Below are 27,283 nucleotides of genomic sequence, written 5' to 3' on the forward strand. Positions count from 1 at the left end.
TTAAAAAAATAATTTCAGACAACAAAATGGGCTTTTAGAAACCAGAATCCTGCTGAATATGCTTTGTTTCTGGAATGTCCAGGTCCAATAGTACTTTTAGCATCTGTAGTACTAAGTATCTCCATTTATCAATTTTAAGCAAGTCAGTGCTTACCATAGTGGACTGCTTCCCTAGAATCCGTGGTGCACAGTCCTAGTGTGCATAGTTTAAGTGGTGGAGCATTTAATAAACCAGAATATGTGCTGCAGTGTGCATTTAACTTTGCCTTGGGGTGCTAAGCACTGGTAGATGGATCCCTGGACAGTGGTGTCTTACACAGCTTCAGGTAAACCTGGAGGATGATAATCAGACCCATTAGTCAGATATCCGAGCCAGAGGAATACCCTCTCACTAGCCATTCAATTAAGCTTTATCCTTCAGTGTGATAGGTCTTTCTTAATGAGCTTTGCTAGTGACCATGGAAGCACATAAGTACACATGTAGTTACAAAGTACAATCATGTGCTTTAGTCACACTAATAGCAGTGCAATGACAATGCAAATAATTTAGATCCATGTGCATCTTGGTCAGATTTTAGCCTGCTTGCAAGAAACAAGGTAGGGATGCAGTTGGAATTCGAATAACACAGCAGCCAGTGCATGGCAGAGCTTAGTGCCTGAAATGGCAGAGAATGCACAGAAGAAAGTGAAACTGAAGGAAGAGACCTGACTGAATAATTATGCCACTGTACAAAGAAGCCTTTGGTATAATAACAGTGCAAGCTTTTATCTACAGGTAAACTCCATGTTTCAGCGCCAGTTACACAAGAGAGAGAAATTCCCCGAGATCTACAGTATGCTGCAGTTCTGTTCGCCCTTTACAAAGTAATGATTGAAAAAAGAAGACTGCAGTTAGTCTGATGCGTGAATATCAAATTGTTACATTCTATAACAGCCATATTGTGCTGCCCAGTTAGTACTTTTCTTTGGGTTTCCCATCTGCTTGATTGTACCCATCTTAAAAAATACATTTCAAAACCTAGATATTAAATAGAGGAAATAAGAATATATTTGTTTTGTTTATAAAGTGACTAATCGAATCTCAATTCATGACAAAGTATTTTCTTCAAGCCTTGTTATACAGGCAATAAATTTTTCTAACAACCAGCAGCAGCAGTTTAGACGGCAACCTGATGTAATCGTCAAAGAACTAAAACAATAATGCAGGTTCAGAACCTAATCTGAAGCAAGCTGTTTAAAAGAAATGTAGAATTAATTATCCAAAACTAGAGCATTGGTTTCCAGATTTAGTGACTATCCCACTGAGAGAAAGGGTTTTTGATATTTAATGTCACATCTACTCAGTTGCTGCTTTTCTAGTGTGTGAAGACTAGCATGGTAATACGTACTCTCTGGGCTTTGCAAAGACCTATTTCAAAATATAACAGAGAGACAGGAATTTCTCTGATCAAATAGCTAGAAAAATATATTCTGCAGCTGCTCTTCTTCCTCCACCACACACATAACCCTTAAAGCTGAGGATGGGGGAGACTAGAAATACCAGTAAAGGCTGTCAAAGGCCTGACTATCACCAGATGCCTGTGAGAAGAATGCTTAGATGTTATGAACAGAAGCATTATAATAGTACAGTGAAGTGCATGCATACAGCCATGTAAGATGTTTATTGTAAGATACACTTCATGAAGGAACTCAACATTCCAAAGCAAATAATTGCATAGAGTGTTTTGGACAGGTGAAAAAATACCGAAAAAAGAGGTGCTCTGTTAAATCTCAAGATTTGGCCATTCCCAGCCATAAGCCCAAAGACTGGTTTCTACCCCTAGTTATCTTTCAATATCTAAGTTTTAATTTCATGACACACTTAAATTGTTGCAGATGGTTATGTTCCCTGTGTAGTGCAGAAGCCCATTACAGCTGCATCCACATTAGTAAACTAACCATGCCTGGGAATATTCCTAGGCACGGAGGCCAGCTGGCACAGAATGGCTGGTGTCTGTGCTAGCACACTGCCCTGGCTGCCAAACAGACTGCACATTGGGAAGCATCTCTGGACATTGTAACCACCAAGCCATGCCCAGGAGTTATTCAGAGAGAACATCAGAGCCCCGAGCAAGAGTGCTAATTAAAACAAGCCAAAATCTGGCCAGGGAATAACCTGTCAGTTTGCTTGCACAGGTCATCGTGGTCCGATGACACAGTGTTCTGAACGTGCTTGACCTTCCCAGTGTGGAAGTGGATGGACTGTGAATGTCAAGGCTGCTAGAGCCTTGAACTCCAAAACCTTTTCCAGTTGAATTTAGGATGTTTCTGTCATCATGTTCCACTGCTGCTTCCAACACTGTGTTCTGTTCTATGACATCCAGCCATGCCCTTCAAGTAATTCACATAGCTGTGAAGCAGAAGGACCTGGCCTCAGTCCCAAAATCAGCAGTGGGTTTCTTCGCTTATCAGCTAATTTATGCCAGCCTCTCTCACACAGAGAGGCTGTGACTTGTCTCTTCCAAACCACTCCATGCGCCTTTTGCTCTCCCTAGTCAGCAAAGTAATTATCCATAAAAGCTGCTGTCCAAGATCTTTCAGTTCTGGCTGTGTCTCTTAGAAGCAAGAAAAGATGTTTCTAGGCCATCTGCTGTTATTGTTTCTGCATATATATAGTACTTCAGGTTACTGTACTCCTCATATCTGTGGTTTAGGATCCACTGTAAATTACCTTTCAGAATAATCCTTTTGAATTGCCAGGTTGAGGGTGTTGATTTCAGACACCACCCCTCTATGTCAGTGCCAGATATTAATTCTGCTAACTCTAGGTGCTTATTTGTTAGCAGGGGACTACTGGGACTGGTTTCCTCAGTGCATCAAATCCATTATTGCAAAGTGATCAGCTATTAGGGGAGGTCAACTTGAGTAACCTGTAGCAGGGAGCAATGTTGTAGAATCAGTGGGGCAGAGATGTTAATCAGGACACCTATGAGGCACTTCCCTCTACTGACTGCCTAGGAAGAGTAAGCACTTAGTTTGAGAGACCTGCTTTATTAAGGAAAGGTTAGTTGTCATAAAAAATATGAGGAATTTCCTTCCCTCAATGTTTTTAATAATATCTGTTAAAATAAAATAATAGAGACTCTGACCTGTTGGAGCCAGAAGTAGTAAATACACGTTAGTGATACTGCATCTCCAAAGAGCAGCGATTTTAAGACTTGCAGGTGAAGATTAGAAATACCAAGGTTCAACAACCATCTTGCAAAATTCTTTACCCAACTGCAGCACTTTCAGCCTCTGTGCTGCCAGTTACAGAATGGTGATTTTATATGTCACAAATTAAATTCCACAAATATTTGTCCACCTTGATTATCCTGGGGCAGGAGAGCTTCCTAGGGGAAGAACTAGGCTTCCTAAAATTTGGCAGTACTCTACCACAGTGCAGAGGAGTATTCCTATTACTCAAGTATTCATGACTTGCATGTTGGAATGAGCTGCTTTATCATGTAGATAGAAATGCTTCTGTGGGCTAAGGAGATTAAATATCTTTCTGAATTGTGCTTGAACTGTGGTCCTCTAATAAGGCAGGGTTCACTGAATCATTCAACAGAAATCAGAATACTTTCCAGAGCAGAGAATACTCTTTTTTTTTTCCCCAGCAGCAAAAGAGAAGACACACAAATACCCTTGCTGCACACTGGTAGGCTTATAAAGCCTCTCTGCAGGGACACATAATAGCTTATGTAGCCTTAGGAAGAAGAAAAGGGAAAAACAAAATTAAAATACTGGAAAATAAGATTGCCCAGGCCTTGCCAGAAAACTGACTAAATAAAACTGTTGAAAAACAAAACATAACCCTTTTAGAACTAGCAAGTAGGATATTGTATTTGATAGCCAAGTGACTGAGTACATTATTCACGGGGTCCAATAACAAACTGGATTATTACAATGAGGGCAGGACTGTCCTGGAGTCTTACATAGCAGAGAAGACAGCCCTGAAGGAATTTCCTACTTAGCATCTGACCCAATGAAGCAGTTCTTTAAAGACTTATGTTTCCATTATTGTTAATTTTCACAGTTAAAAATGTTCCTTAACTTCTGAGCTTCATCATTAACTTCATTAATTTTCTAGCCAACATATGCAAAATTGTCAGTTTTCCAGACCTCTGAAGAAGTAAGGATGTATATTACAGTCACAGCTGTGTAGTGGCAAAAATTACCCTGATCTGAATTATTTCTTAATTACTTATGTGAAAGACATGTCTCAAAAGTTAAAGAATGGCTGTACAGGAGTAGCTGGGTTCAAAACCTTGGCCAGCCATCACATCTCAGCTTGGCACAAAAGGTTCACAGGAGATGGGGTGCATTCCTCAGGCATGCCATGACCCAGAAGAGCTCAGAGCTACTTATACAGGCAGAGTGATATTTGCTTTTACAGTTGAATTATTTGTGTAAAATTAGGCTAAATTATTGGTAAAATAATACACAGAGATCAATGGAGTTCGATAATTGCTTGGTCAATATTTGCACTTGAAGACATGTCAAGTGTTGAAAAATTTGCCTGGTATTCTTAGTATAAATAATTTAATTGTTTCACTAGTGCCAGAAGAAAAGTTAATACTCTCTTGTGATGGATTTCTTTTTCAGTAAAACATGGCTTATCAAAGCAAAAGTAGATCTCAGGATTTTAGGCTTTGAAGAAAGACTTTTTCTCCTTGATAGTGTATAGGAAAGAAAGTTTTAGTTATTACTTAAAAAAAGGGAAAAGCTAACACATCAGGTATATCAGCAATGAAATTTCATCTGGACTGTATGAATTCTTGCAAGTGTAAGAGAGATGCTAACTCTGACCCAAGTTTCTACTTACTGCATGTAAATGAAAATTGCTTTCTGGACAAAACAAGCAATCCAGGGTTCTTTGTTTTGGTTGGTGTTGTTGTTTTAAAAAATGGAGGAGAGGAAGTGAGAAAAAAATTCCAGTAAACTTTTAAAGTGTAATACCTTCCACTCCATGGCAAATTGATTTCTGAACCTCAGAGATGTTTTTCAGTAGAATAAAGATTTATGCAAAGTCAAAATAAATACATTATTTACAGGTAGGTAATGATAAACTCTTCCTCCTCAAAACTTTTTATAAGCAAATCAGGGTTTCAGCCTGCATTAGAAACAGCTCTCTAGAAAATAATCAGTCTATAAAATACATCAAAATCCTGATGCTGCCTCTGTCTTGCTCTATTATGTCAGTACTTATTTTGCCACTTTTGCAGACGGCATGATGTAAGCAGGCAAGCTACAGACAGTTACTGTAAGTTGCCCCAGACTATCTCAGTTATGGTAATGCCAGTTTTAGGTATGTAGTGCAAAATGTAGACAGCGAGTGTATGTATTTTAAGTAAAACTACTCTGAAGAAACCAATTTATTGTGACAGGTATAATTTACATATGTGTTAGCATTTTTTAAAAAATACAGAGAGTGCAGAAAGAGTTGGAAAGAAAAAATTACTTTTTAAAGGTTTTTAATGCCCTGGTCTGCTCAGTGGATTTAGGGAAATGTGGTTGGATGTACTCTGGGCAGTGCACAGGAGAAACAACAAAATTCTCAGGAGGTTCAAAACAACTTTTACTTGAGAAATTTGGAACATTTCGGTAGAATAGGGCCCTCCCCCAGGTGAGCTTTTGCTAATTTCAGCACCAAAGTCACACACCTGCATTTTACACAGAGCCAGAACGTTCCCAGCGGCCCCGTGCAGTCAGATGCTCCCTTTACACTACAGGCCAGTGGCTCCTGTTCCTCCGGTCTCCTGCAAGGCTGTAATGTTGTCTCAATGAAAACAGAAATACAGGCCTTTACACTGTTTGCTGGGTCATCATGAGGAGATTTCAACTTACTTGCATAATTGCTTTTATAGATCCGGAGACTCAACGGCCAGGATATGGAATCTCAATGAAAACAGCAACAGCGGTTCCACTCAACTAGTTTTGAGGCACTGCATAAGAGAAGGAGGGCATGATGTCCCCAGCAATAAGGATGTGACTTCATTGGACTGGAATGTAAGCTAACTTCTAAGACTGTGTATGGTTTTTAACTGTTTATATTTAATTCCAAGGCAATTACAGCTGCTGCTCCATATCTTTCATATCTGAGGTGACCAGAAGCTCTGTCCTAACCTACTGACCTCTTGTTTCAAATACTCATAATAGGCTGAACTTTCCCCTACATGATGTAATTTTCCAGGACTGGTGCCATTTTCAAGCTTAACAATGATATATTTATATCTCTATTTTAGGAGCATGGCTAAAAATAAACTTTGCCAGCTTTAAGAACAAAGATTAAACAAGCAGTCTATGTAATAATGAAGCCTCATTAATAATGTATTTGCATCTCATAGTTACTTTATTTTGGCACGTAAGGAGATAAAAGCACCAGTGAAGCTTTTTCTGAGGTTGAACTCTCAAGATCCTCTCTCATTTGAATTATGCTGTGCACAGCAAAACGTGTTCACATTATTTTCTTTATCTTGGTAGGAGCATATGTAGTTATTCTGTTGTTACCTATCCACCTTCTGGATGAAACTGTCTTGCCTGATCCCTCTTTTACTTTCACCCTGCAAAACCTCCTAGCTTAGATAATATGCTCCTTCACAGAGAAGACTGAAGTGACCAGAGAGGACAGGTATTGTTGAGAATTCCCAGTGTCTGGGCAGTGTCTTTGGGCAGCTCTAAGGCTGCTTCATGTCGCATTTTTGCCAGAAGAACTTACAAGACCCTGCAGAAACCTTAATTACTTTGAGATAATTGTCATTCTGTCTGTTTTGCTGATATTAGTACAGACAGAGTGATCACATTAGTCTTGTTTTCATAGGAAAACAGATTAATTAAGTACCAGAAGGGATTTTCAGCAGTTATGTACAGTCTCAGTTGCTGGCCAGAGACCAGGATTGGATTAATCTTTACTGCAGTTATGTCCTTCAGGTGAGCCAGCTGCTTCACAAAGTAAAAGATAAGGCCACTGCACAAGTCAGCTTTCCCCTATGTATTTTATAGTTGCACAATGGAAGAAATTGGTGAATAATACAGAAAGTAGAGGTAGGTTAAGGAAGCAAATAAAACTCAAGCTTATGTTCATTACTTGTTTCCTGTGGATATCAGAGTGAAGAAAAACAGTTGGGAAAAAAAATGAATCAAGGAGCAAGAAAAGTAATTGAAAGAGGAAGACATTAAATGAGAGCAGAACAGTTAGGAGACAAGTTATCCAAAATATAGGGCATCCTCTAGTATTTCCTGTAAAAGTTCCTTACCTTCCAGACTTCATTGGTACTTCACTTGCATTGTGCTAGTACTTAAGGTAAGGAAATGTCCCTAATTCAAATACTTCAAGGGCTTCCAGCTTACTTAGAGTTTCCCAAAGAATGTGAATTGCCACCAACAAATTTGGATAAACTGTACATCTAAGTTCCTGAGCTTTTCTTTCTCTCTTTTGCCCTTTATCACCTTTCTTCTCATGACTGGTCCAGATAAGTGTATATCACAGTGAGCTTGACTTAGGTTATGATATTCCCCCCCCTCCATTATTATATATTTGAGTTAAATCTATAACTGCTCCAAGTCAATGTTTTTGGAGGGTTGGAGTAGGCATATGTTTTAAAGGATTATTTCATGCCTTTTCCTCATTTTCTATTCATCAAGCTAGAAATGCCGTCTGCCTTTATTGTTTATTTAGAACCACAATATTAATTTTATTTCCCTGTGAAATTTTCACACTGGTGGTATTAAATTACTTCTTCTCTGGTTTATGTGACTTACAATAAGAAAGGTTATTTCTAGAGGTCATATTCAGATCATGCCCTTTGATACTAGGGGTAGGATTCATCTCCTGTAGCTTTAACCATCCTAAGCTAGTCCTCTAGACTCACCTTAAGTCATCAGAAACAGAGACACATCCCTTTGTGTTGGGTTGGGCATAATCTAAAGCAAATGAGATAATGAATTACACTTCAGAGTTGTAGTTGTATGATGCTGTTAGTTATGTAGGGAGACCAGATAGCACTCTTAAACTAAGTCCTAACTTCTGCATGTCTGAAGATAAATGGGATGAATCTCACTCTTACTTCAGGTTCTGAAATGTTGAAAGACTAAATACCCTGCTTCAACAGTGTCCATCACACCAGACTGCACAGTCAAGTTCTGTTTTAATTATTCTCATTCTGGCCCAATCACACCAGCATCACTGGCTGCACAGGACATACCCTTCTGTGAAAGGTTCCTTCCAGAATACATGTAATTTGCTGATTAGATTAGTGGGCTTTTTTTCCTCCTAAGTGGGTCCCATGAATCCAAATTTTCTCAGGCTGTCCATCACGGTACTGTGCCTGTGAGCACATGTGGGAGTCTGTGTTCAGACAAGTAGAAAGCAATTCCTTGGTGGCAGATAACATTCAAGGTGTTAACCCTGAGTGTAGGTGGCTTAGAGCCTTCTTTCAAGTAGAGGTGCCTGAATTTCACCGAACTGGGATTTAGTCTGGGTTTAGGTCATCTGTTGATGTTTTATAGGTCCTCTATGTCTAAAAAGTAGTATCTGTCTGTTATCTGGAAGAAGCCCATAGAACTTGTTATAGCTTGTTTTCTTTTTCTAATCTCTTTGATTAAATGGCTCATATCTGATGGTATAGCCCAATATTTCACTGTATGTTAGAGGGTTTTATTTTCTCTGGGCTGTCTGCAGTAATAACCTTTAGTTATTAGTAATAACCTTTAGTTTAAATCATAGCATAATCTGTCTCAGTGAGTGGACTCAGAATTCCCATAAATCACAATTAGCAAATCTTAAAAAAGAAAGAAAAAGATTGGTTGAAACATATTTTATCTCATATCAACCTTTGCCATTTATATATGTTCCAACAGAGTGATGGAACACTATTGGCTACAGGCTCATATGATGGTTTTGCAAGAATATGGACAGAAGATGGTAAGTCAAACATTTATTGTTATTAAGCACCAAACAGCAGTGAACTGAATTTGACTATTTTGTAAAGAAATTGTAATAATAACCTGTTCTTTATTCCAGGTAACCTTGCAAGCACCTTAGGTCAACATAAAGGTCCAATATTTGCCCTGAAATGGAACAAAAAGGGGAATTATATTTTAAGTGCTGGTGTTGATAAAGTGAGTTTTAAAAATACATTATTCTAACATAAAAGTGTGCTGATGAGTGAGCTTGTGCTGCTAAATTCCTTAAGATTATTTTCTTCTTCAGGCATCTTGTAGAGTTTACATTTCTTTAATATATTTTAGTGCATGTTGATTACATTTTTGAGGCTGTATAAATGTATACTGTTCTCATGGAAAATACTTAACTTTTAAAAAAATTGTGTAAAATTGCATCTTAGGTGTGTCTCTGTTAAGGAAGGAACTGCTTCCAGTACTTACATCTGTAGTTTTATCAGCTAACTATTTACAGGAAGAAAGTGATCTTAAAGATACCGCACCTTTTAGCTCATCTAAGTGTTGAAACTTTTATTTGAATAAAATATATATGGCTTCCTCTGGAAATATGCAAAAAAATTATAGTTCTGGACTGAAAATCAAGCAAAACAGTTAGTTTTGCGAAATAGTTACAGCTGAGTGCACACTAGAGATTAAAATGAACAGATGACTGATGATGATGAGCACAAATCCATTAAAACTGAAACTGGAAAGTACACAGCATTCATCTTGCCTAACTTTCAGTGTCTGAAAATTAGATGCATATGTCATCCTTGGCCTCCTTTATAAAAATTCAGAGAGAAAAATGGCACTTCCAAAGGATAGGCTGCATGGCCTGTGTTCCAGTGAGATGCACTGACAGGGCTTCTCTCCAGCAGCTGGCAGGGGGAGTCTAGCTGAGGTTTGTATGTTTGTAGGCTCAGTGAATCCCTTATTTTCATATCCTTGTGAAAATGGAAACTTACTTGCTTTAATACTGGCTTAAATTCAGCTACACTGCTCTCCCAATGGTAGTTCCATTACGCTGGGAAACTTACATTCTCAATAAAAGCAGCGTTTTTTTAGGTGATCCATTATCAGCAAGATGATGCATCCTTAATTTATTTTCTGGAAGTATATATTGCCAGTAAATTGACAATTCACTCAGAAGGTGGTATTGAGCTCTACAGGGGATGTGCTCACATGTGCTGTGAGTATGGATTAAACCTGTAGTAAGCCAATTACACTTGAGTCCATCCCACCTCAGTGGCAAGAAGTATTGTGTACTCTGCTGATAGAAAAACATTTCACTTGTTGGTTTAATTGTTAGAAATCGGGTTCGGGATCATTTTGAAGTAGAATTCAACTTGCATCTTTTGAAGGGGGAAAAAGTGTTCTTTAAAGATGGGAACTGAAACAGCTTTTTCAATATGCATATTAAAAATGTGTGGTGTTGTCTTCTAGTGCTATTCAGAGAGGATATGCCCATCCTTCATAGTTATATTGCTTCTTCTGTGGGCATGATACTTCTTAATCTACACCTAGGTTATTATTCTGTAATATCTGGAAGTGATTCCTGGTTTTCCCGCTTTTGAGAACACAAGGCTCTCTGTAGTCAATAATTTTATCAGTTCATTTGGAATTGCTACTTAGTGAGGGTGCTCTTTGGGTTTTTTTCTCTGAGCTGAACAGTCACTAATCTTTTTTTCCACCCTTTCTTTGGATGCAGACAACAATAATTTGGGATGCTCACACAGGAGAAGCTAAACAGCAATTTCCTTTCCATTCAGGTACTTTTTGCATAACTCTTGTTAGGAAAATGAAATGTAGTTTTTAATTCTGTCAATGTACTTTATCCATATCTGCCAGAGAAAAGTTTCAATCAAGTTTTTTTGTGCTTTGACTATCCTGAGTATCATGGCTGGTGGGTTTATTCTCACATCAGAAAGATGTAGTTCTGTGAGAATCAGCTTTGAAAGTCAAACTGTTTTTAGGAGAGGATTTGTACACCAGCCGTGTGTACCTGACTGAACGGTCCTGTCGTTATCCATGTGCTTGAATAGTACCAGGTGGTGATTCATGAAGAGAACTTTCAGTGGAGGTGTCTGGGATCTTTTCCATTCTCTGCTCCTGTTTCAATGAAGCTGATTTGAAGCAGAAGCAGGCAGATCTCTCATGCACCTTACATTCACCACTGCACTCATGAAGGTCCTCAGAATTTCTTAGCTTTTAATTTTAACTTGAAATTCTTCAATATTTGCTTTCTCTGATTATTGGAAATCATTTGCCAGCCTTGAGTTTCAAAACCTTGCTGCACTAAAACCCTGCTTGGATGGTTACTTGTAGATCTGTTTCAAGAAGACAGGAGATGTCACAAATATTAAATAATCTTGAATAACAGACAGTCATTGACATAATCTGAAATTCACCTGAGACCAGACTTGTAAGATGATGCCTGAATTCATGATCCATAGTGGCTGAGTTGCCATAGTGAAGAATTTTAAGGGGTATAGTCAAACTGAGTTTAAAACCATGAGAACATTCTGGATTTTGGTGCTAGAGGTGTTCATCTTCGTAGCTCACTGTAACTAATCCATTGTTAAATACAGCAGATTTTCACAAGGTGCTGAATGATGTTTAAAAACACATCTTTTTATACTAATTTTAAAACATTATTTTGCACATGCTTTTAAACTCAATTTCTAGTTGTTCTTATTCTCACATTTACACAGATATTAATAACATGCATTAGCAATCTAAATGGTTATTCAACAGCAGACAAAAAGTATGTCCATGGACACAGCAGATCCATACTCTGCATTTTTATCACTCATCTCCTCATTTATTAATGCAGCTGTCAGTTTAGAGGAGTTGGTGTCTGCTGACAGATTTTCTCACTGTGGCATTTATCTATCTACCGTAACTGTTCCGTAACAGCAAACTTTACACATAAGAGTGATTCAGTTAATGAGACTCTTAATCCTTGGATCCCTAACTAGTAATCTAGTTGTGGATTCAGAACTTGGTTGCTCCTTCAGAATCATATTCACTGACATGTAAGCTGTCTTAGCAGTGATGTGCATCAACAACAAGTCACTCCGTTCCCCTTTTAGCAAGTTGAAAACTCAGCTATATCTACCAATGCAAAAAGTCCATGTACATTAAAAGATTTTCTTAAAAATTCTTACTGCACACACTGTCTTTGGACTGTGAGACACAACTGAAGCTTAGATACGGAGAAGCTCATATTTTTAATTTTTTTTCACTATTTCAAATACGTTTTCATAGCAAAGTAAAGCAGTTAAAGGAAATACTATTACTAAGGAAATTGCTGACAGGAGAAAGCATATATCCTACAAAACCTTCTTAAAATCAGCCAGACTCTCTACTCACTTTGTCCTCGCAAGTCTAAAGCCACAAAGACCTCACCTTTGGGTCACCAGAACAAACTGAGAACAAATTCATTTCCATGTGTGGAATCTGAAAACCTTGTCTACACAAGGATTAAAGGTGGCGTTTTAACAATTAAAAGTCTTGTCCAGTCAGGGTACACTTCCTTTAACACATACTTCTTTGAAGTCTGGAGGTAGTTGGCCTGGGAATAACATAAGGTTTTTTACTCCCTGCTTCTTTACAACAACTGGTTTAGTTTACACCATGTGGACTAAACTGTCATCTTAAAATACATAAGGAAGACTCCTTTGTTTGGGTGTTGAAGGCCTCCATGTCATTGGTGTTCCCATGTAATTTTTAAGGTTTTTTGGTCAAAATATGTAAGTTTGCAGATAAGTAGCTTCTAGGATTTCATTATTTTTTGCAAAACTATGAATCATCATAGGGCATTTGATCAAAATACATATTCACAAAACTTATTTCTTTAAAAAGGAGCTAAATAATCCAATTTTGAAATCTACTGATAGATACGGACTGATGTCTGCGCATGCAGGAACAAATTGTTTAATTGATACCAAAAGAGGTATTTGTTTAACCCCAATTTTAGCCATCTAGTTGTGTAGTGACAGGACAAGGGATGAATTGATTAAAACTGAAAGACAAAAGGTTTAGATTAGATATCATTAATAAATTTTTTCTGTGAGGGTGGTGAGGCACTGGAAGAGACTGCCCAGAGGAGCCCAGGTTGGATGGAGCTCTGAGTGATCTTGTCTAGTAAAAGGTGGCCCTGTCCACGGCAGGGGGGCTGGAACTAGGTGTTCCTTAGGGTCCCTTCCAACCTAAACCATTCTATGATTCTGTGATCCAAGTGCTCTGAATCACACCTAAATTTGTTCTGAAAAAGCTTAAATTAACAGATAGTTATTGTAACACTTTTATTGTTGGTTTTTATTTTAGCTGCATTTTTTAAGGATTTGTTGCTGCTTTTATTATGATATATTATGATATTCTAATTGGTTTTATGCAATTGGCTAGTGTCCTGTGGTTTTGGAAATACTTTGGCAATTTTATTATTTACATCAACAACCATGTTTGGTTGAATTTTTCGGACCACTTTATGCAGTTACTTATCCAGTAAACATATGGTTGAGTCCACCAGTAAATGAATCAGTGTTAATTATCAGCACTTTATGATTCAAATTATGCTGCAGTGTAAATCCATAGCTTTAGGTGCCAATAGCTTTCTGAAAATTAGTTTTTGACTCATACATATCATACTAGATACTAGCCCTGAAGGCATATTGCTATTAATGATGATAGACTTGTTTGCTTTGAAATAATAATACAAAGCTTGCATCATAAAAAGAAAGACAAACAGGCAGTTAAAGAAAGAAGATCTTTTATTGTTTCCTGATCCTCATTCACGTTCATTGGAAAATTCAAAAGTAGTCTGCCTTCCTCACACAAATTTCCTTTATATTTCTGCAAGGTAGTAATTCCTTACCTGTCGTACAGAATTATTGATCTTTCTCATTAATACTGAAAAAAACTCTAGTCTGTGAAACAATGTTAGCCCTCCATTCTCATTTAGAGAGCTACCTGATGATTCAGAAGGTGATATGGATCTATTTTGTTTTGCAGTTCATAAAAATTATAATAGGAAAAACATATCTAAATGTAACAGGCTTGTCAGAACAGGTATCTTTTCACCTCTATATTACCAAAGTATCTTTCTAAACGTGTTTGAGTAAGGAATTTCTTGGTTTCATTTTAATGATAAATTTGCATTGTATCTTTGCCAGGAAGCGACTCAACTTTGTTTCCTATATGCTGGTCTCATTCTGGCACACTTGCTTTTAACAAGAGTGTGCTGAGAATAAGATTTCTATATTTTAGCAAGTCTTATGTCATCCTCTGGAGGGCAGCTAAACTCTATCCTGAGGGAAAAAGCCCAAGCAGCAGTCATAGAAACACAAGCAAGCTGTTTGTCAGGAGCTCCCTCCTGCTCCTTCTTGTACTCTGCAGTCATGTGCTGGAAAAGTGGTTTGGGGATTTTTTGCCATTCTTTTTGCAAAGTGTGTGTGTGTTGTACATAGGCACTATTTACATGCTCATGTGTTCTCTGCACACAGAGTTTTGTTAGTTCAGTGCTAGTTAATGCCAAACCCTCTACAGAAACTCTTCCACTCATTTCAGATGAGGATGATCAATGTACCTGCCTAAAATCAGTCCCCAAGCAAATTAAACTGCATTTTAATATTATCAATCCACGTGCCTGCACAGAATGATAGGTTTGTATCAGTGGTTGCATAAAGCTCTGGTGCCAAGGGACACAGCCACCTGCTCCTCCACCTTGCCGTGTGTTGTGTCTGGCATTCACAGGAATATCCTTGTCTAACCCAGATGAAATTATCCACGTTTTTTCTGGGTTAGTTTTCTTTCAGTTTCTTCACTGAACTGGCTTACAGAGGGATGAATTTTGGACATAGCCCATGATATGTGTAGCTGGGAGCAGAGAGGGTGGAGGTAGTGTTTCACCCTGCTTATGTAACTTAACCCAAAAGATTCTCATAAGTAGATGCCATGCAAAGCATCCAGATTATCCATTGGAATAGAAAAAATAATTTGTGCCCTTCAGACAGTACCTATAACTGGCAACAGGTGACAGACCAAGAACTGGCCTGTAGTTTGTTTCATCCAGATAGGTGATAGGAGGAAGATTATTTGGGATAACTGTTTCTTTGTCACAATCCCTGATGTTCCTTCTGTTGTTTGTATTCACAGCTCCTGCTCTGGATGTAGACTGGCAGAACAACACTACTTTTGCCTCCTGCAGTACTGACATGTGCATTCATGTATGCAGACTTGGCTGTGATCGTCCCGTTAAAACCTTTCAAGGACACACAGTAAGTTTAACAAGTCCAAAATGTTAGTGATAAAGTCACAGCAATGTGTTGTAATGATGGCAGATGATGTGTTTGCAGGGTATGTTCTAGCAGCAAAGGTGTTACACCCTGTTGTTTCCCTAAAAACATATTCCTTGGGAGTGATTCACTGCCTGTGAGAAGGGATAAATGTTGTAAATCACTGTGGGAGGCAAAACCTCTGACTTAAACAGTGAGTGTGTTTCTATGTAGCATGAGCTGCAGACTAAAGGCACATTCATAAATAAGATTCTGTTTTTTGCTGGCTTAATTTCCTTTACTAAATGAGAGTTGTGAATAAGGAGAGAACAGTTTGCTTCCAGCCATTGTTCAGTTTTAGAATCAATTTAGATATAGATTTAGAATCTAATAAAATATATTTAAGATGTATTTCCCTGCTCTTTTCTTGGTGGTATTTAATGACTGTCAAAGGTTACTTTTTTTATGTTTCATTTGTGAGAAAATCTGCTATCATATACTGACCCATAATTTAGATGTTAGCTCCCAGAACTTGCTATCTCCCCGTTGAAGAAACACTGTGCATTTGGAGACTTTTATCTTAGTCTGTGGTTTGGATATTTCATGACAGGTTGTACATTCCTAACAACAGACTGGTGCTTTTTATGATTATATGAAACACACCATTTTGTACATGATCCAAATTTTCACTTCAAATATATCTCTACTTGCTTTTAATTATTACTATAACATGTGAAATATATAAAGCAAAATTTAAATATTTTTAGGATTGTTTTCACTGAGACCCTGAGCCAATTTATATTTTTAAGACAACAGTCTTTCCCTTTTTATGAAGTGCTTTTTTTCTCCTTATCTATAACCCTGGAAAAGCATGGCAAACTTACTCATTACCAAGGGGATACACTAGGCTTAGTTAAGTACAAAGTGCTAGAAAGACTGATAGAGAGAGTGTCCTAAACTGTTTAATTTTCCGTCATGGAATTCATTTACACATAAACCTCTCTTTAGAGAGACCAGCATTGTTGTAGAGCTATGATATGAAGAATTACCAAGTCCACAAAACTTTACATCCCACCAGGATCAGTATTTTCTGTTGAAAATTCATCTCTCTGAGTCTACGGAACATTAATTAAAGAAATGCCTCCATTTTAAAAAGAAGCTAATGCTGTATCAGCAATCTGTCTGGTTTAAGGGTTTATTTAAATCCTAGGATATGAAGAGAGGATAGGAGAAACTTTGTGCCAGAACACACATCAGAAGATTGTTTGCGTGGATTTTCACAAGCACAGGATGGTTCCACTCCAAAATGCCACTTAAAAAGCGTGTTGGGGTGGCAGCACTGCTTTTGTTCACCTCTAAAAGCACCCAGCACTGTAATTTGTGGATGAACTTGTTCCGTGCACAAACCTTGAGTGCCCTCTGTTGAGGGCCCAGTACAATGCAGTAACTGGAATATTTGCTTAATAAAATCACTCTTGATTTCAGAATGAAGTGAATGCAATCAAATGGGACCCATCTGGCATGCTACTAGCATCTTGCTCCGATGACATGACATTAAAGGTAAAATAATTTCCATTCCTGCTGTTCAAAAAGTAAGGACAAAAAATTATGTCTCTTTTTCAGTCTTTTCCAGAATGATAGTACTGTATCTCTTCAAACTCTGCATGAGCAGTAGTTTCCATTTTGTCCCATATTTCCTAAAGCAAATCTGAAAGATTGAACACAGGGAAGCAAACCCTGGGGAAATTGAGGCGTCCTATCCAAATAAGTGTTACATGACTGATATGCCACTGTCACAGAAAAGTCATCATTTACATATAGATAATATAGAACTTCAGCAGCCCAAAAGCCTTTCTCATTTTACTTTTCCAGCCACATCAAATCAAGGCTATGTCTGTGTAGCAGTAGCTGTATGTTGTTACAGCAAAGCCGTCCTGCTGGATTGTTGGTTTATGCTGGTTCCTCGAAGAAAGTAAATATCCCAGGAAATACTTGGTTTTATGGATAGAATTGTACCAGTAATAATTTCCTAGCACTGTGATTGTGTTAATTAAGATTCAGATCTCTTTGCACTGCTGATTGACACAGCTGAAGCGTGGGACATTTCTAGCATGACACTGAGACAGCAGCGTAATTTGCAGATAGGAGTTAAGTGAATGTCAGCGTTATGAATATTTCCTCTCCATAGACTGACTTCTGCTCTGACTCTGCCACATACCCACTGCGGTTTTCATCATTCTGGATTCCAGATGTGTTCTTGCAGACTAGTGACAGAGCTGGAAATTTACAGAAAACAGGGCCAAAAGGGAGCACCTTGTCTGTCACACTGCCACAAAGCAGTATTGCATAACTATTCTTGCTCTGCTTAAACATCCTGACCCAGTGGTAGCACATCTTTTTGGTGCCCAGTTGCAGGCTGTGTTTTAAAAACCACCATGGCTCAGTTCAAATTCCTGACCACTGAATTTGGCACAAGGGATAGTGGTTTGCTATCCCTGGCCTCATGTGTTTATAAAAACCTTCAGTGATGGAGACTTCAAGTGCTCCAAATTAAGGCAATTATTCTTCTTCCTTTTCCTTTATAAATCATTCCTCTCCAACTTCTTTTTCTTCTCTATTTTTGGAATTCATGATCTTTTCCTGTAACTTCTTGGAACATGCTGCCTGTCAGCCATAGAACATGGCTGAGCTTTGTGTAGCATTTCCAAAAGCAGTCTCAGGTACACTGATGGGAATTCAGCATAAGAGCACATCATTCCTCTCATGGTGCAGACTTACAACAACTGAGTTAAATTGTTACTATATTTTTGGTATCTCTCTGAAACTGACTGACTAAATTTGAGTTATTTTCCCTGCTGTGAATCCCTTCATCTTATTTTCTCAGTTAGCTGAAGAAAAGGGGTACTAAATTACCTGTCATCTATATTGTGCCTGTTCTTCATCTCACACTGAAGTACTTGGTCATGTAACACTGCAGAAACAGCTGACTGTCTTCCACCTTCTGTACTGTTAAAAACATGAGGAAGACAAATGGAGTTCAGGAGGAAATGGAGAATTTTACTAGCATAAGAGAAAATTGATGTGTTCTAAGTAGCCCTGAGAAGGCCAAGGCTGTAATTTTCTTCTCATTCTTTAAAATGACTGCTGTTGCAATGTGTGAATAAAATTCAAGTTAAACTTCTTCAAACAGATTAACTTACACTTCTGTATGAAAATAGTTTCTGGCTCTGGGAGGTACAGCATTTCTTTAGTTCTTATCTATTGAATAAATGCTATTAAATATGTAACTTCTTCCCCTATTGGAGTTATTTTAATATATGTGCCAAATTGCTGCATTAATAAATTATGTGTATTCAGGTGAGTCGAGATCTCAAATAAACAAATGGTAAGAATAACACAGAACTGAAATAATGCAGCTGAGAAGAGATTAATAATGTTGCCGCTTTCCCCCTTCATTATTTCTCTGACTTAGATTTGGAGTATGAAGCAAGATACCTGTGTACATGATCTTCAGGCTCACAGCAAAGAAATTTATACTATCAAATGGAGCCCTACAGGACCAGGCACCAGCAACCCAAACTCCAACATCATGTTAGCAAGGTAAAAAATACACGTCTTTTTCTTGCCTGCCAAGAAGAAGGATCATCTTTCTGACATGTAACCCTACTATCGCTTTGCCATCAGTCTTCCTGCAGACAATTCCACTAAAAAGTATCTGTGTATGTAACTCAGGGGGATGGATACAAAGGGAAAGGATTCATATTTGAAAAAGGACAGGGAAAAAAGAAAGAAAATTGAATCATGTGATATTTAACTTTTCACCTCCTTTGACAAAATGGTTTTAAATTTGGCATTGCACTTTCACATCCAGCATCAGGGTGTTAGGAGTGAAAATCCTGAGGCTGGTGGCACCCCTTCAGGTAGTAATGGTTTCTAACTGGGGTCGTGCAACTCACCTGGGCAGATACAGATGATTTTTGTAGCCTTCTTAGCTAACAGAGAAAAGCTTGGATAGTCTTTAAAATTCCACTTGAAAATCTGTGCAAAATTCTTCTTTGAGCTTAGGAAATATATTTACTTGCAGAGTTTCAGTTGATGGTAGTACTGTGAGATTATCTGGTCAGCTCATGGGGTGTGCAGTTTGGGGAGGAGTTGTACTGAAACTGGTTTATTTTACTCCTTAGTCTGGGAGTGGACATGGAAGAACTCCACTTTCTTGGAGTTATTCTTTTAATATTTTTTTAATGCAAATTATTTCCTTTGCCTTTCTCTAAGCCCACAGTTTGGGATTTAAATGGAATGCAGCAAAAAGCATCACTGAAACAAAGTGAAAAGAATCAGTTCTAGAGAATTACAAAATGCTAATTCATTACACAATGTGAGTCCACCATGAATAAGCTCTCTCTGAAACCATTTATCCTATTAATGACAATATTTACTTGACCTTCTTGAATAACCAGAGGTAGAATCTCAAAAGGGCTTGGCCTTCTTAGGGCTACATTCAGCACATCCAGATAGGCCCTAAGGGTCTTCATACAAGAATTCAGTTCTACAGCTGTAGTTCTTAAGATAAAAAACATAAGGGCTGTGGTACATACTAGCTTTTCTGTTTGAAACATTATGTGTTGCTTAGCCAAGGGAAAAAAATCCTGTGGTATTCTCTTATAAAATTTACAGTATCACACTGCAAATTGATTAACACCCAAATTACAACATTCCTGTGTTTGAATGCTTCTTGCAGTGCTTCGTTTGATTCCACTGTTCGGCTGTGGGACGTTGACCGAGGAGTCTGCATCCATACATTAACAAAGCATCAAGAGCCTGTCTACAGTGTAGCTTTTAGTCCTGATGGAAAATATCTAGCCAGTGGGTCCTTTGACAAATGTGTCCATATATGGAATACTCAGGTACTGTTTTGCCTCATGTGAAGCACATCTGGTTTAAATGACACATTAATAGCAAAAGCTTAAGTGGAAAATGTATGTACCTAGGTCATGCATGACCTGCCTGCCAGGGTGAACCTGATTGTATTGGCTGGCACAAATCCATGGCAGGTGAGTCACTCAGGTGCAGTGAGGTGACCGCCCAGAACAGTTCTGCTCGGTCTGCTTTGTATGCTAAAACACGTACCATGCATGAAAATAGGTACATTGCTTTGGGTCATCAGCTTTTAAAGCAAAGGTGTGGATTGATTCTTCTAAGTTAGGGATACTTTTATTTAGTTACAAAGTGAGTTCAGCTGTGAGTCTGATGCTCCTGGCTTAGACTTTGTGAAGAGGAGATACAGGGGACTGGTGATATTCTGGAGAAAAGTGGAACATCATAGTGCCACAGATGTAGTTCTGGATACTGATGCCTCCTGAATTAGCAATAAACTTTAAAGAGGAGCACATCAGCCTGACTCCCCAGGCCTTTACTGTTACAAAGTTGACAAAAACAGATGTCTTGAGAGTCCTGTTGTTTCTGGAGGAGCCTGTTACTCTTCATTATCAAAGACCAGTTTCCTAACTGTTTCCTAACCAGTTTCCATCACTGTATGGAGATGGCCATAGCTGGGTGACCTGAATAGTTCCCCCTTTTAATGTAGTGCCACATGACAGAAAAAGAAGGGGAACTTCTGTATCCAACGTCTGCGTGCTGTTTTGCTTTGTAGAGCGGAACTCTAGTACATAGCTACAGAGGCACCGGGGGCATCTTTGAAGTCTGCTGGAATGCTAGAGGAGACAAAGTGGGAGCAAGCGCATCAGATGGATCGGTAAGGATCATCAAACACTGCAAAGGTTGGGTGGAGATTTCTTTTCAGGGGAGCATCAACAAAAAACAGGATGCTGTATTTGCCTCTTGGGGACAGAGCCAAAGGCAGAGGCAGCTCAAGACATAAATAAGTAGCTCTGTGTAGTGTCTTAAAAATGCTCCTGCTTTGAAAGGTTTTGAATACTAGGAGGTGGTATTCCTGTTGGAAATGAAGAATGCTTGTGGAACAGGTGAATACTGCTGAAGATGAGAATGACTTTTAAATACATATTTGACAAGAACAACAGTGGTGGTGTTTCTATCATTATCTGTCAATTTTTAATGAAGATCAGATCATAGCAGTCAACTCTGTAACAAAGTTATCCTGGGGCTGAGTTTGATTCCACAGAAGAATATTCCTATTCCCTTAAATAGGGATAGCTAAAGGAGGAATTTTTCAGCATGATGCCCAAAGATTTTGTCATGTGGTAAGGGAGAAATTCTGCTGTGGAGATACTGATTATTCCTTACTATTTTTTTGCTGTTAATGTTACTTCTAAAAAAATTAAATTGTAGCATGATCATCTTGTGAAGGACACAAACGGCTGGCTGACATAACTACTTTGGAGCAGTATTTTTCAACTGGTTGTAACAAAGAGAACACCTATGACATGATTCAGTTGTTTGAGCTTAGTTGTGCCATCTCAGATGGTGCCATGCCTGGCTGGCAACAGCTGCTCCAAATGGGCACATGTCCACTGTCATGCCTGCCAAGCCTGCATCTGTTTTGGATATATTTCAGAAGTGGAAGTGGATGTGATATTCAGGCAACTGAATAGATCCCATAATCTTATGGGATGTACCACCAAAATGTTTGTTTGTAAACCAATGAAAGCCCAGCTAAATGTTAAATCTATGGGTTTCACTTGGGCTTTCTCCCATTTCAGTTTGTTCCTTTACTTGTGTGCCTGTAAACCAGTACTTGAGACAGGCTGATTTGAAGCTGGGGAGTGTAACATCCAGCTGGCTGGCCCCCTGTGCACAAGGTGTATGAATGGGATTTCCATACCACCTTCACAAACTGTTCTTAACGCGGGGTCTTCTCTCTGCAGGTTTGTGTTCTAGATCTGCGGAAGTAAAAGTGAAATGTTTTAGAAGAAATTTCAAATGGACCAGCAGTGAATGTGTGGGGAGAAGCACTCTTCAAAACTATTCTTAACAGCTCCAGAACTGTACAAACTTGAACGAAGTTAGAGTGTACCATGAAACCAACTCTCCCTGGCCACAGGTGACTTGTATTTTGTCCGTAACCTTCATCAAGGAGTAAAAACGCAGTCACTTCAGAGGGGGAGGGAATGGTTTCCACCTGGAACATTCAGCCTTGGAAGCATGAAGCCACCAGCTAGGCATTGCACTGTTTGGTTTGCATCTGAGAACTTACTCTGATGGCTGGGGAAAAAAAGCTGTGCCAAAAAAAAATTAATAAAAAGGAAAAAAAAAAAAAAGGAAAAAAAAAAAAGAAAAATGCTGTGATAAACCAAAAGGGAAAAAAATCCTCCTCCATGCGGTGTTGTATTTTTTCCTTCCAATTTGGACACTACAGTTGCTCTCCCAAAGGACGTTCAAAGACCAGTTTGTACTGATGAAATGCTCAACTTTGTAATCACAACACTTTCTATTTTCTAGACTACTTTTTTTGTTCAGTGGTTTTTCTATCAGCTGGAATATTACAGCCTGGAGGATCCCAGGTTTAGGGTGAAACTTTTGTTTTGCTTTTATTTCTCCCTTCCACTCCCAACTTTTCCTTCCTTTTTTTTCTCCTCTTTCTTTTTGCCCCCTTTTTTTTTCTCTTTTCCCTGTATGCCCATAGTAGATGCAGCCAGGTGGACATGACAATGAAAATTTTTGACAGACTGCTTCTCCTCTCTTCTAGATCTTCCTTTTCGTTTCTTTCTCTCACTTTAAAAGAAAAAAAAATCCTCCATGCTTCAGATCTTAGCGTCTCAAGGGCACTTTCAGCAAATTGTGTAATAAGTGCTTTATATAAGAATGCAGTGCTGGGGAAGATTTTTACAGGAGAAAGATGACTTTTAACAGAAAGAACCCAGTGTATTTTTGGAAAAAAAATATTTTTTATGTTAAACAGTTTTAAAAGCCTAAAATGGCCACAAAATAGACCAGTTGTGTAATTCAAGCAAAAAGAATGACACAGAGTCCAGGGAACATGAAAGGCACAGTATCCTTTTTCTCTCCTCTCTCAGAAAGTGCTGTAAGAAAAAATGGTGTTTGATACAAAAAATACCAGTCCTTTACTAAGGTCCTTTTCCAGCAGCCAGCTATTTACATAGTCTCATTTCTTTTTTTTTTGGCTGTTTGATGATGTAAACTTATTCAAAGAGATTCAGAAGCCTGAGACTATGAATATAGCATTCATTTTCTCTAGTCCATATTTTTGTTTGTTTTCAGTAACCAGGAGAAAATGCTTGTGTATCTGCTTTCCTCTAAAGATAATTCAGATTTTGACAGAACACGGGTTTGGCCACCTGTTGCCTTGCTGAGCAGTGCTGTCTTCCACTATTCATTATTCCAGTAAGTCATTGGGGTTTTACCACTGACTTAATGAGACCAGTTGAACTGAAATATGTTGACTGCCACTGTCACTGTTGAAGAATGGACTCTTGCCAAGCTCCTGTCCATCCATGGACCACACACACCAGGAAGGCGGCTGTGCCATTGCAGCGGGTGGTGCTGCTGTCACCCTCAGCCATGCATGTGCTGCATCCTGCAAGGAAAGCTCTGGGTCTGCACTTGGAGGCTCGCTGTCTGCCCAGACAGGTTTAGCCTCGAGGGTGTCCTCAGTGTGGTGCTTAGGAGCCAACCTTGAATTCATTAGGTGATGACATCATAAAGGATATATATAAGTTCTATCTCAACATGTAAACCACTATAAAGTTGCAGGGGGTGAAATGATCAGAATGACCATGGAGAGTTGCCAAGTACCACCTATCCACTTTGGACAAGATTTCCTTACTGCAACCCTGACACCTGCACAGATGCCAACTGAAGACTGCATTACTCTAATTAAGGAAATGGTGAATGCAAAGAAGGACACATAGGCAGAGTTTACTGGAAGTGCTGTAAACTATAAGGCAGCCTTGGGGTGGTGTCAGACATTACTTAGATCCTCAGAACTGGCCAGGTCACACAGGTGTCTTCTCTAGCCCACAGCCTAGGCTAGGATCTGTAGGAGAGAGAAAACAGGCCACAGACCTCTTAACAGATCTAGAACCTTCCTGCCCAAAGTCTCTGTAACATGGCATCTTACCCTTGTCTTGACCACAGCTGCTGAAGGTTTGATTTGATCTGAGCAAATCCAGAGCCCTCAGGCTGAACTGGTGGTGTGAGACCTGCTGAGCCCCAGGGCATCATCATGGAATCTGAACACTATCTTTTATTGGGAGTTTTCTTCTCGTTATGCTTGCATCTGTAGGGGATCTTAGTCCTGCCAGTGAAACTAGCCACTGCCAGCTTCAGCTGCATTTCTTAAAGATACACCTTTGGAAAGGAGAAAAGAATGGAAAGAAGTAATTGCTAAAAGTATTACTCAGTCCTGAGGTGAAAACAGTTACGTGGGATTTTGGTTATTAGTGATAGTTAGGCTTGTTTGTATTTTATCTCAAATAATTGAATGCCAGGCAATATCAAGGATTATTTTTGGTGTTAGATGCTTTTATGCGTTGGTTTTAGTTTTCTGTGCCAAGAGCATGGCTGTAGATCACCATGTGGCAGTTTTGCACTCTTTTATAGATAACCACATGTACCTGCCAATTTAAAGTCACTACTTTTTAAAAGAAGAGAGGACTTGCTCAACGAGAGTCTTGAATACAAAGGCGTAATGTGGTTTTATAAAGCACGGTTTGGACAATAATTTGATTGCAGTCACTGCATGCAAACAGTTAAATTCCTATGCTGCTTTTTGGTGGCATTTCTGAGAATAACAAGCAGAAGTTGCTGGTCTGTGGGAGAGCAGCACTGATGGGGCTCTGGCCTTGCCTCTGTCCCTTGAGTGACACCTGAATAGGCCAGACCTCAGGATTTGAAGAGATTAATTTGCTCAATGCTGCATGACTGGCTGGCTCCACAGCCTGTGTTTCATAGTTGTTCCCAGGATAGCTACTGTAGATAACAGGGCAGTGTCCATGACGCCTGTTCCTTTTCCTTTTTTTTCCATTTTTTTAATTTGTCAGAACAGCACTTTCTCTCTGCTTTCCTACATGGAGGTAAGAAGCCAAGAGAAACAACATTTGAATGTCAGTTGGTTTGCAAAGCTCATGTGTGAGAGAGGCTGCTGCTCCAGAAAATTTTTTATATGGACCACCAGAGTTAAAAGCAATGTATGTGAGGAGCTAAGAAAATTCACTTCTCTTCCCCTCCACAAGATCCTAAAGACTGGAAAATCCTGGAAGATGCTTAGTAGATAGTTTTCAGCTAAAATGAGAGCTATTAAGGAAGACAGAAGGTGTAGTTGCAAAGGTTAATCTTAGCCTTAGGATGTGGTTTCTTCAGGACATGGACAGTGGGGGGAGAGGCTTTTCGAGGCTGTAGTTCAAGGTGGATGTCTCAGCCTAGATCTGCAGCACTGTGCTCCTGGGAACTTTCCCTCCCCTCCAGCAGCAGCACATTCCCGAGCTGGCAGAGCCTCTCCACGACTCCCCTGCAGCAGAACTGCACGAAGCAACAGCCCAGGGGACTTCCTAAGATTTCTTCTTAGAATTTTGTTTATAGTTCTTTGTAACAGAAGAGAAATGGAAAAACCTAAGTGACCAAACAGGATTGAGAAACGACCCAGAGACTTGCTGGATTTTTATTATTGCTGGCTGTCTGGAACTGGCCTGGAAGTGAAAAAAACCCAGTTTCTGAAAAACCACTATACTCTGTGGGTTAGAAGGATACTGAATCTTTTATGTAGAAAACACTGGGTCCCTTATGGGGCAATAAAGGGCCTGACTTACAGGGTTATACACACATTAACCCCATGCTACATCTTAGAAATTTCCTTTTAATTTGTTAAAAAAAAAAAAAAGAAAAAAATAGCTAATTTTAGAGCCAAGTGAAGTGCACTTTGTCAAATGTAAGGGTCTGCTTTGTTTTTGGGTTTCTTTTTCTTTTTCCCTTTTTAATTTTTCCTCCTTTTTTTTTCCTCTTACTGCCTTTTTAAAAGATGTGGTTCTTTGTCAATTGCAGAAATGTTCTTTCAGCCACTCACTGAAATTCTGAATTCTGGCTTCTGCAGTTTTTATTGTCTGTGTCAGACTTGCAGCCAGACTTGGTTCTCATTTAAGCATTTCCCAGGTTCTGTTGAAACAACATCAACCCTTATTTTGTTTCTCCCCCCACCCACACTTTCTTCAAATTCACCTTGTGTATTGTAGCTCATTTGTTTTAAGGAGAGAATCAACAGATCATATTCAGTGTCTTGAATAAATTGCTATATTTTGATATTAGAGAATTCTGTGCGTGTTGTTCCTTATTCTTTCCTGGCTGTTTTGCATCCTGCGCATGAGTTGGGGTTGAGTGACTAAAGTTGTGATGTGGTGGCACTGGCCTGTGGGTATTTAAAGACCTTGACCATGGGTTCGTAGGATTTCGCAATATACAGGGCATGGAGGCTTTAGCCTCTAATTTTCTTTACTTTATTACAGATTACCACACACACCACACAACTCACCATTAGCAAGTACACCTATAAGAAAGCAAATATATATATATATATATATATATAGCTATTACAAAGTAGTATCTGCAGCATTGGTATAGCAACAATCAATGAGATACAGCAACAATAAATTTATAGCAGCAATCAGTTGTACCAGCACCCAATAGTAGTAGCAATTAATGGATAGTTATGTGTGTGTGCATATATATATATATATATATATGTTACAGGTTACAACTAAGTTGTTAGTACTGAAGCAAACTTGGCAGTAATATAACAGCAGACACATTTAGGACAGGTTAATTACATGTACAGATTTGACACCAAGCTTTTTAGCTCTCAGAAGGGGCCCAGCCAGCCCAGAGATAGGAGGGTGAGACAGTCCCAGACTTGGGCTCCCTGAGGGAACAGTAGAACAACAGGTTGTATCTTTCAGATACAATCCATGTCACAGAGTCTGGAGTCACCAAGGCTTCCCAAACAATAGTCCAGGGTCTTACAGACCTGTGTAGGAAAGGGGCAAGGATGTGCAGTGCCGGAAGAGAAAGAGAAGCTGGTTTGGATAGAAAGTAATTTCTCTGTTGTAGATACATAAGAG

General features: G+C 38.9%; 1 protein-coding gene across 2 annotated transcripts in view; it reads left to right on the top strand.

Annotated features, from left to right (window-relative positions):
• The window catches only part of TBL1X (transducin beta like 1 X-linked), a 193,046-nt gene extending 166,626 nt beyond the window's left edge, over positions 1-26,420 (top strand). For both annotated transcript variants that reach the window (XM_082278853.1, XM_082278854.1), the window contains 10 exons: positions 5,889-6,030; positions 8,881-8,944; positions 9,044-9,141; positions 10,670-10,730; positions 15,118-15,239; positions 16,722-16,796; positions 18,709-18,836; positions 19,978-20,143; positions 20,890-20,991; positions 22,082-26,420. In XM_082278853.1, coding sequence (XP_082134979.1) covers positions 5,889-6,030; positions 8,881-8,944; positions 9,044-9,141; positions 10,670-10,730; positions 15,118-15,239; positions 16,722-16,796; positions 18,709-18,836; positions 19,978-20,143; positions 20,890-20,991; positions 22,082-22,108 — 985 coding nt within the window. In that variant the 3' untranslated portion in view covers positions 22,109-26,420. The remainder of the gene's footprint in view (positions 1-5,888; positions 6,031-8,880; positions 8,945-9,043; positions 9,142-10,669; positions 10,731-15,117; positions 15,240-16,721; positions 16,797-18,708; positions 18,837-19,977; positions 20,144-20,889; positions 20,992-22,081) is intronic.
• The last annotated feature ends 863 nt before the right edge of the window (positions 26,421-27,283 follow it).

The sequence above is a fragment of the Coloeus monedula genome (assembly GCF_965178545.1).
Source record: "Coloeus monedula genome assembly, chromosome: 3".
Lineage (NCBI taxonomy): Eukaryota > Metazoa > Chordata > Aves > Passeriformes > Corvidae > Coloeus > Coloeus monedula.